The sequence below is a fragment of the Haliaeetus albicilla genome, chromosome 8, assembly GCF_947461875.1.
Source record: "Haliaeetus albicilla chromosome 8, bHalAlb1.1, whole genome shotgun sequence".
Lineage (NCBI taxonomy): Eukaryota > Metazoa > Chordata > Aves > Accipitriformes > Accipitridae > Haliaeetus > Haliaeetus albicilla.
Window position 1 is genome coordinate 39,473,915 of NC_091490.1, and position 10,260 is coordinate 39,484,174.

Here is a 10,260-nt window from a genome sequence, read left to right on the forward strand (position 1 = left end):
AACACACAGATCAGAAAAGTCCTAATCGCCAGTATTGATCAAAACCACATTATTTTTCATAAATGCACGTATTTTTCATAAACTTCCCCCTTTTTTGTAAAAGAAAAAAAACCCCACAACCTCACAACCCAGCCAAACTCGTACTATTCTAACCAAAAACTTGTACTGAAATACAGCTTCTTGATTAAAAATGAAGTGTATAAAGGGAAACTGAGGCACAAAGGGATGCGGTTTGCTCTTGTTTAGCACAGCAAATGGGGAAACTGGGAGCAGAACTCAATAAGGGTGAGACTGCAGCGCTGCACACCTGAAAGCGGAGCCCTAACCCCCCCAATGCCACGAGGTAACCTACTCCATCCCGCTGCTGACTACACCTCGGAGCAAAACCAGGTGTAGAGTCCTTCCCACATCTCCTCCCTCTGCTCCAAACCACCAGTTTGGAGCGACCCTCAGCACCAGGGGTGGCAACCTGGTAGCTCTCTCTTTCACGCTAACCACTTGATTGTTTCCTCTTTCACTGATTAAAATCAAAGCCACAAAACAGAGTGAACCTTTCACTGAGAAATGAGATCGTGCAAGACACGCCGTCCATATTTGGGTGCTGCGTTTTGAGAAAGACATGGAGTGACTGGAAGCAAGCCAAGAGGAGAGCAATGAAAATCATCAGCTGTCTACAAAATGACCTGTGAGGGAAGAGGAAAGAACCAGGGTTGTTTAGTCTCGAGAAAACAGCTGAGATCTCATAATAGCCTTCAAATATGTAAAAGGAAAAGAATTACCAGGCTTGTATTGCAGGAGGGGAGAGAATTTCTTTTTGCCAAACGTGTAAACTGAGAAGTTAAGCACAGACCCAGACGACGTAGAGGACTGTGAAATCTCCCTCAATGGCATTTTTTAAGAATAAACTGCAAAAGCTGGGGAGTGGATCCTTTTGCAGGGTGGGGATGGACAAGGTGACCTCTTAAACATCCACTCAACCTCAAGCTCAGGGTAACAGTAGTTAGAAAGTCAGTTTTCACTGACAGCTGGTGCAGCAACAGCTTGCAAAAGGGAAGACATTTACTCTCCTAGGACTGCATGAAATGTTTGGGTAGAGACTCTCTCTTGAGCCCAAGGGAAAATATTCCAGTGTTCCTTTGAGAATGCTGCCAAGGTACAGAGGATAAGGTCTTTGCAGATATTGCCACCAGCTGAAAGCGTATTCAGTTGCCAGAGAGTCCATGTTGTTCCAGGTCTAGCGGATAAACCAAAAATCACCAAAATCAGTTGTTGTCAGCCATGGAAGCGAGCAACAGGATATCCTGACAGAAAAAACCTCTTCCATTTAGCCCTGCAGATAACTCTAGTTGAAAGCTTTCTGCTCTGCAGCCAAATATTCCAGACCCAACAGAGGAGCTTATTTCAGAGCAGAATTTGCCAGGGAGCACCCAATCTACCAGCCCCTGCAGAGGGGCAGAATCTGAGGCTGCTCCACGAGACGACGGCAAGAGAAGAGACCAACAAGGGCTGAATGTAGCAGACTGACGGTGCTGGGCTGGTTGCAGTAATGACTCCCTGTCCCATCTCCACTTACACCTTTCATGATGAAAGTGAAGTGGAGGTGCCAGCATGGACACTCAGAAGGAGAAGGCAGGAGTGCAAGCTTTCCTCTTCTGAGAGGCAGTTTTGAAGTTGCATCATTAACCCAGAGCTGAAGCTGCTTTTTGATTTCTGTAGAGCCAAAGCGCCGTGAGCTTGGCCGCCACTGTGCCCTCTGGTGGAACCCTCCAGGTTCTGACAGGGAAGCTTTTCCTCCTCTGTCAGGTTGTTGCCTTTTAACTAATTTGTTCACATAGTTAGTGTATGTGACACTTGGTTAGTTCATTCTGAAAAATAATTAACTGTTAGAAAAGAGGCAATGCTAGGATATTAAAAAATAGAAAGATCACTTGTGACACTTGAACAGTAATTATTTGAATTATAACAGAAATTTGCCCAAGAATGCAGAAGATATTTCTAATACAGTATTTCTGAAGAGTGCTTGCTCGTGTGGAAGGAGGACTACTACAAGTTAAATCAGTTATACGCTAATCCTAGGGTTAATTAGAGACAAAGCCATCATTTGACATGCTGCAGAAAACAAGCAGCTAAACAATCGCCAAAGGGCAAACAAATCCAAAGTCCGTACATTTCTTGCAGGGCCTGCCTGTGCAGGCACTTGGTATTTTGAATATGTTTTTCTCCTTTAAATATCTTCCAGTCTCATCTGCTGTGCACAATGCTGTCACTGGGGCTTTGCTAAAGGTAACTCACTAATGAGAAGTGCAGACTGACAACTAGGGGAGACCAGGGTCCTTAGACGAATGGGCAACACAGACCCTCAGTTCAAGACCTTCTGAAGAACAGTCTCAGCCTTGGGAGCAGAGGCTCGCCCGCCCACGGGAACAAGACAAAACTAGGTCATTTCTGAAGTCAGCAGTAGCATATTATGCCCGTCCTGTCTAGACGTGTTAAACAGGTAAGTAAAAGCACAGAACCTTAACTGTTCAAGTCTGAACTTACAATCCTGATGACGTGTAAGTACAGGCTAATATAATGTCCACTTTCAAGGCGTACTTTGGATGAAAATGGATCAATATCAATATCCCTGTATATAGCATACGGCTGTTGTGGTCAAACCTATTCTCAGCATTTCACAGCACAGTGGCTTTAGCCTTTTGGGAGTCAGACAGGAGTTCAGGAGCACTGCTGGAGCAGGGGACTGGGACAGACTGAGGAAATACCACAGCTATCCCATTACACCATAAGCTTCTGTACCATCCTATTGGATGTAGCAGGGCAGCAAAGGGAGTTTTGCATGCAAAAATTATATTCCCCGCCCCACCAATTAATTATCAATGATGCTGCTGAAGCAATGCTAAAGCAATTATTCTGTTAAATAAGCAGTTCAAGCATCCTGCACAGTGCCACCGTTTTGGCAGGTTTTCAACAGTTTACCACAGAAACATCACTCAGAAGCCTTCTGCCCTGAAGGTGATACCCAAGCAGCACAGCTACTACAACTGAGATTTTTCCCTGAAGAGATTAGAACCTTTCATTACAGCCAAAAATCATAACGAGGTGAAATTTGGCACTAAACAGAGAGAAAACAGTGATCCTGTTCTTACACAGAGATACGTTTGTTTGCAAATTCTGGTCTTTGTGGCAAGAGATGAACTTTGCCCCCTAAGTCTGAATCGTCTGCTGTGGCTTAGTGGCGGAGACCAGATCAAGAATAATCCTTGTACCTCCCTCTTCTAACAGCTAAAAACTTTTTCATCTAAAGGGCTCTGGTAGTGGGTTGTTTCATGACCAATTTATGTTGACAAATATACCTATGAAGTCTGGATACATATTCTTTTCCTACTCAAAACCCACATAAGAAAGTAACTGAGCAGTTCTCTAAACCACTGGTTTTCACCCTGGTACACTGAAAGCTTCCCAGGGTTTGTGGACTGCCTTCCTTGAGCCCCAAGATTAAGCCAGGAAAGCTAGCCTGTTTTCAGACAGCACACACAGCTTTAAAATGGTGTGTGCCCAATCAGACAGTTTAAGGGGTCCACAAATTGATGTTAAAAAGAAAGAAAACCTTGCTTTAAACTAAATGCCAGGAATCTGTGTTACCATGAAACTCTGCAATATTGGCTATGAAAAATTAATTGCATGCAAGAGTCCACAGTTGCTACTGATCTAGGAACGATTAGCTTAAAATCAACACATCACTAAGAATAGTTCAAGAACTACAGCAGTATTAGGAGTGATGAGCAACAACTGCCCGGGGACAAACAAAAGGCTCATCAAACATAGCATCCCAGCAGCCACTGGCTGATGCCTGAGGAACCAGCATGAGAAGAGGCAAACACGTGGCAGGCCTTCCTTAGAACACACACTCAAACAAGCTGAAGACATAACCCAAACCAGGAGTCTAGTCTAAAAAATGCAGACTAAGAAGGTAAAACAAAAAACCAAAAATATCATTCACTTGGTTTATTTTGTACATCAGGTTTATAAATTACTCCCATTAGGACAAGATCTGCCGTGAAAGTGATCAGAGGAAGAGTACTAGGCAGGCTGGTCAGTGAAGTCAAATTTGTTCACAACCCAGCGGTCACAACTGTTCATGGGAGAGAGAGGGACACCACGACCTGTTGCAGAATCTGTATTGGGCATTTCAAGTTCACCTCAAAGCAGGGTCTCAGCGGACGGATGGCTCCAAAACACTCTATCCAGCAATAAATTTCCTACAATAAACACAAAGCAATCATTAAGCAGTGCTTCCTGCAAAGTGCTACAGCAGCCAACACTACAGATTTCAAAAGCCTCCAGGATCCAGGCCAGAAGTTTCTGTTACAAAAGCCGATACAGGCACCCCAGAACGCAGGCACGCAGGTCTACAGTCTCTTTGGAATGAATGACAGGCCACCATAGAAACATCCTCTTTCCCTATTCCTGTAGAGGAATATGCTCTTTCCAGATGATTTATGAACAATGATGCATCAAAGCTCTTATTTCAAAACAGAGAACGTACACTGTGGTCTCAGGAATGTATCCATGTTCCTACTACTTGGCTAAGACAATTTTTAAGTAAAGAAAGCCCTTACTAAGTATTTAATTGCCTCTGTGTAACTTGAGAGCTTTTCCACTGACTTGCCTATAAACATCTACGGTCACCCAAGATGCTACAAGTGCAGCTGACTTTCATGAGAAGTTTCTCTCATCCTTTGGTTACACAAAGGATTCATATGATGCATATTTTGAAAATGGGGAGAACATGGTAAATTGTTTAAACTGCAACCAGTATCTCTGGAAAAAGAGACTTACCAAAGTACTAATGATTTCCTCTGTGACTTCCAGACTCACTGATTTCCCTATAAAATACCCTGTAGCTTGAAGGCAAGTATCTTACTTTCATTTATCAAGATTTAAATGTAACCGTTATTCTGACCAGAAAAAACAAGTATTGAGATGTCTATAGTTTGGTCTGGACCTTTTCCTGTCAGTATCCTTTAATGCAAGGCAAAAAATCTTCCTAACTCCCTTAAAGAACCACATTACATTGTGAAACATCCACTGCTTGCAAAATAATCACTTGAAAAACATATTCTTATTAATATTCTTTCTGGGACTCTGTGAAGCCCCATTTATTAAAAAAAAAAAAAAAGTCCTGAACAATCAAATTGAGCAGCTCTGTTTTGGACCAACAATACAATTGTGCCCTGGACAAAGACGACACATCAACTGTCGCATCAACACAGTGCTACTACTTAAGCTAAGAGATGCACAAACAAAACTTACCATTAGAGGGAAGCTTAGTCTTCAGTTTTAAACTTGCCACTGATGTAGGGAACATACTGAAGGACCAGCTTCCAGTCTGTGAACCATATTAAACCAGTACCAGCTACACCACCCCATGTAACGAGGGTGGGAGTCCTAAAGAAGAGACACACACATGTGCAGGTAAACAACATTAATTCTCCACTGTGAAAGGTCTGGCAAATGCTCATTGCCAAGGTACTTGGGAAAGTCACGTCAATCAAGAAAAAAGCTTGGCAGAAACGTTGAAAGACTCTCCCATCCACGTAAAAGTAACAGTCCCCAGGGCAGTCAAGATATTTTACAGGAAAGGTTGATATGCTTTTATTTAAAAAGGGCATTAGCAAATTAAGAAAACACATACTTATTTGTTTAACTATTCTACTCCTATGGCTTGCGTCTCCTTTATTCTGGCCCGCAGGCTGCTTCATTCTCCCTTACCAACCCTGCAAAGCGGCACCCGCTGGCACCGTGCCGTGACAAACATTTACAGCTCTGAGACACTCTGAAGACAGCCAGAGCAATCCGGAGGCCAAATCCACCTCTGCCAAACCACCGCCAGGCAGACCCCCCGCTCCCCCCGCCCCAGTCCGCCCCTCTCCGCCCTTCAAACCCAGCCCCGGCGCTGCTCCGCACCCGCGGGGCCGACCCCAGCGGACCTCGTACGGAACAGAGAGCGGCGGAACAAAGCGCAGGGGAACGGAGAGGGCTCGGGAAGACCCTCAGACTCCTTAGGTGCGCGGTGGGTGCCGCGGCCGGTGCCGGCGTCCACGGTGAGGGACGCGAGGCCTGCTCCGCACCTCTCACCGTGGACCCCGGGACCGGCCGCGGCCCGCCCCCCGCCCCCAAGACCCACCGTGAAGGAACACCGGGGTCGAGCGAGGAACCCCGGGCCGGGCCTCACCAGTTCTGAAGGAGCTGGACGTAGCGCGGCCCCACCAACTTGCTCAGCATCCCGCCACCTTCCACCGCCTTCAAAGTCACCCCCACCGCGCATGCGCGGCCGCGCCGCCGCGCCGCAAAGGACCCCGTGCCTTGCGCATGCGCGTTGAACGGGAGTGCCCGCGGCGCTGCCTGAGTCAAGCGGCGTTGTCATGGCAACGCCCACCACCCCTGGTCGTTGTCTCTCATGGCCCTCATGGCGCCGCGCCCGCCACACAGCCGCGTCCCCGGTCACGGAGAGGGGATACGAGCCCTGAGGGGATGGGCTGTCCCCACACTGAGCTGGGACTGCTTCTCGTCCCCCGTGGTGGAGGAAAGTGCAGTTTCCCCAGTGCCCATCAGCGCCTCTGCAAAGTCCCCTCGTCGCTGCCGCTCAGCCTCTCCCAACAGGAGAGGGAGTTTTAAGCCAGATTTTTTTCAGCAGTGGGTCCTAGATCCACCATCAATTCCATAACATTCCCCAGACTCTGCTCCAAGCCAGCTCAGCTGCTTGCGTACCTGCAGAAAGTCCTGGGGGACATTGGAGCCCAAAGCACTCAACCTGCGGCCGGCCTGCCGAAGCGTCAGGGCTGCAAATGCTTTCCATGCTCCTCTGAGCAAACCTGTAGTAATGGTGTCGGGCAGTGACACCAGCAGCCGTCGTCTGCCCTCACACCCTGCGCTGGCTGCCAAGAGCCGAGATTCACAGAGCGGAACCTGTTGCAAAAAATCCAGCCCCCGTCTTTTGTCACCAGGACACAGAACAACTATTTTATCAGCGCTTTGCGTGCCGGACTCGATGTCACATTTCATACCGATGGTTCAAGTGTTTCTCTGCCTTGGTGCCAGCAGGGCGACGTGGGTTGCTGAACCATGCAGCCTTTTGGGTTCATTTCTGCGAGCTGTTTCCCCGCTGCCCACGCACCAGCTGGTGCGTGAGGAAGTCAGGCGGCAGCTCCGTGGCGTGTGTTCCTGCAGGAAACCGGTGCCTCTGCCACAGCCACCGCCTTACCACAGGTACGGTGGGGGGGAGCGAGCCTGGTGAACAGGCTCCGCACAGGTTTTGCTTTTTTAATGTCTGTTTGGCTCTGTGGAGTCATGCACACGCAGGAGAGTCTCAGCTTTCACTTTGCATCGAAAGTTTCCTAGATGCCAAAAACCCCCACGTTAATAACAAAGGCAGAATAACTCAAAAGGCAATGAAAAACAGCTCAATGTTTATCTTCAGAAAAGTGCTGGGGTTTTGAAGGCAGTTGGGGGGGGGGGGCAGGTAGTGTATCCTACTGCTTTACTCCAGTCAAGGCAGACAGGAAAAGATCCAGTAATACTACCAATTTCCTGGTTAAAAGAAAACAATGGCAATATTAGCAACTCATCCTTTCAGCATATTTTGCTGTCATCCACAGTTCAAGCACTGTGCAAAGGCATTTGCAGTCTGCTCTGGACACCATGCTGCAACACCATGCTTGGTCCTTCCCTGCAGAAACTCCTTTTAGCTGTTGGGAGAATGTTCATACCACAGCAGGGACAGCTACACCTCCAAAGCCTGACTCCTGAAGGTGAGCTGCTAATGAAAGTGAGGGCCACTTTCTTCTCTTGGTGACTTCTGTGGCACAGATGTCATTTTAGATTTGGAAGCAGAAAAGAAAGGGCAGTGAGCCTGGCTGTCCAGAGCTGCCTTAGGGACACCACAGTAAAGCACAAAGCTGTGTTCAACCATTAGAACAAGCAATCTGCATCTCTCAGGCCACCAGACCAAGTGAGGATGTCTCTGTTGATGCCTTGCATCAACAAAAATCACTCCCTGTTTAAAGCAATGAGGTGGAGTTTTCCGCTCCAAGAGAGGAGACGGCTCTGCGATAGCTTGTCCTTGCTTTAAGGACAGTTCATGGCCATGTCTGGCAGTGCCACCATGACATGACGTTTGCCCACAGAATCTGATAGTCTCATCCCATCTCTTGACTCATCTCCAGGGAGAAAATGCTTCTGAGCATTCACCCAGGAACCTCCAGCTCCGTATCAGTTGGTGGCCACTGCTTGTATCTTGGACAAAGTATTTGCTCTCAGCCACTCAGCAGCAACTCCTGTGTATTGCTCCTTGGTCCTGCCCTCACCTGATCTCCCAGCCCAAGCCTGCTCTTGCCACCGGGGCTTGCCAGCTTTACCTTCAGCCTTGTGCATCTCTGGGCATCCATCTTCCAAGCTGCAGCCTTGCTTCCAAGCATACATTTCTCCCTTGTCTGGATCTGGTACAACCTTGGTTTCTTGGTCCTCCACCCTTCCTTGTCCAGATAGGGGTGGGTGGCTCCCCTCCTCACCCTGAGGATGTGCATCACCCCCTGGCCTGGCAGCTCACATCTCAAATTTCTCAATAACCAAGGTGTTTGGTGTCTTTCAACAGTTTGGCTTATCTGGGCCTGCCCAGGCTTTTAGCCAGCTCAAGGGAGAACAGCAAACAGGCCCAGCACAGGCCCTGGCCACATAGCAATGCAACCCCCAAGGCTGAACTAGTTCTTCTGTGTGATAGCACACGGGAAGCAACTCCTGTGAGGAGGAAGCTAAGGCAAAGAGGATGAGGTGAGGCACATCAGCCCAGACAAGGAGACACAGTATTGAAAGGACTATCACTTGATGCACTAGGTGCAGCTCAAGAAGGACAGTGCACTACTTCAGAGCTTGCTTGCTGCTGAGAGAAGGACAGCCAGGGCTCAATGAAATTTAACAAAATTTACTGCAATAGCCACTCCCACCATTCAGTTAATTTGGACTGGTTTTCCTGCTTGGCCCTATGTAGACAAGGCCCACGCTGGAGCAGCACAGCAGAAACACGTGCAGCAAACCTGAGAAAGGAGGACTGCTTTCAGGCAGCATCTCCTCTTTGGAACCAGGGTCTCGGAGAGGGTCTGCAGGGCTCAGTGCTCCTGGATGAAGCTGCTGCAACTCTGTTTTCCCCAAAAGGTAGTCATTAATGTGCCGAGCGAGCTGGTGGTGGAGGGCTAACCCAACCACTGAAACCACAACAGTTGAGGCTATGACGATTTGGGGAAATACCTGCTGATTGGAGGGGCAACACATCAGGGACCTGCCTGGAGAAGCCTGGAGGATGAGGGCAGGGAGAGCCCAGCTGGGCAGCACAGTGCAGCAGTGGGTTTGAAAATGCTGGGGCTGGGGCTGGGCCCTTGGCAGAGGGTGACAGAGAGAGAGACCATATAATTCAGCCCAGCCAGGGCATAGCCTCACCCCACGGACGAGGCTGGGAGGGTGAGAACCTACAAGGCTGGGCTATCTCCCAGTGCTGGATCCAGCCCATTCTTGCAGGGTTTAAGCCCTCTTAAACACTCTGCCATGTTGTCTCCCTCATTGCCCCTCTATGCTGGGCTCCCGGTATGGGCTGGGTGCGTTTGACCTCATTTCCAACTTGCATCCTGCCGGTACCGCCCTCACTGGGTGCTCCCCAGGGCAGGGCAGAGGCAAAGAAGCAACAGCCATGCTCTGACATCCCCTCCTTCTAGCCAGGCAGGGCCTGCATTCCCAACACAAATCTTTCCAGCAATAGAAATGAAGATGAGATCCCTGCCACGTGTAACCTGGGATAAAACACATGCTGCCCCACGAGAACAGCACCCTAGAAAGGCGGCAGGGGGCCCCACCGACCACAGCAGAGCCACAGGAGAAGCTGTGCTGCAACAGCGAGACCCCAGCACCCACATGTCTGCCCAGGCATTTCCGATGGCTGCTGGGGAATGTGCCCAGATCCCATGGTGATGGGCAGCGCTGGAAACCTTCATTGGCTGCATACAGCCTGCACCACAGTGCTGATTTGGGTGGGTAGGACCTGTGCCCAGAGCACAGAACAGAGACTAAGTGGACAGTGTCTGAAAACCTATCTTGTCTTTTCTTTCTTTTTCTTCTTCTTTTTTTTTTTTTAGTACAAGGTAAAACCTTTATTACAACTTTTTGTTCATAGGTATACAACATCTGAAAGACAGATATGGGGAAAAAAGGTAA

The 10,260-nt window shown here is 48.5% G+C and overlaps 1 protein-coding gene across 1 annotated transcript; it reads right to left on the reverse strand.

The window, feature by feature from the left end:
• Positions 1 to 3,990: 3,990 nt before the first annotated feature.
• On the reverse strand, positions 3,991 to 6,356 carry UQCR11 (ubiquinol-cytochrome c reductase, complex III subunit XI). The gene is made up of 3 exons (XM_069790082.1): positions 6,236 to 6,356; positions 5,314 to 5,448; positions 3,991 to 4,259 (listed from the first exon to the last, which is right to left on the reverse strand). The coding sequence occupies exons 1-2, from the start codon at positions 6,283 to 6,285 to the stop codon at positions 5,328 to 5,330; spliced, it is 171 nt and encodes a 56-aa protein (XP_069646183.1). The 5' UTR covers positions 6,286 to 6,356; the 3' UTR covers positions 3,991 to 4,259; positions 5,314 to 5,327.
• Between the last annotated feature and the right edge of the window lie 3,904 nt (positions 6,357 to 10,260).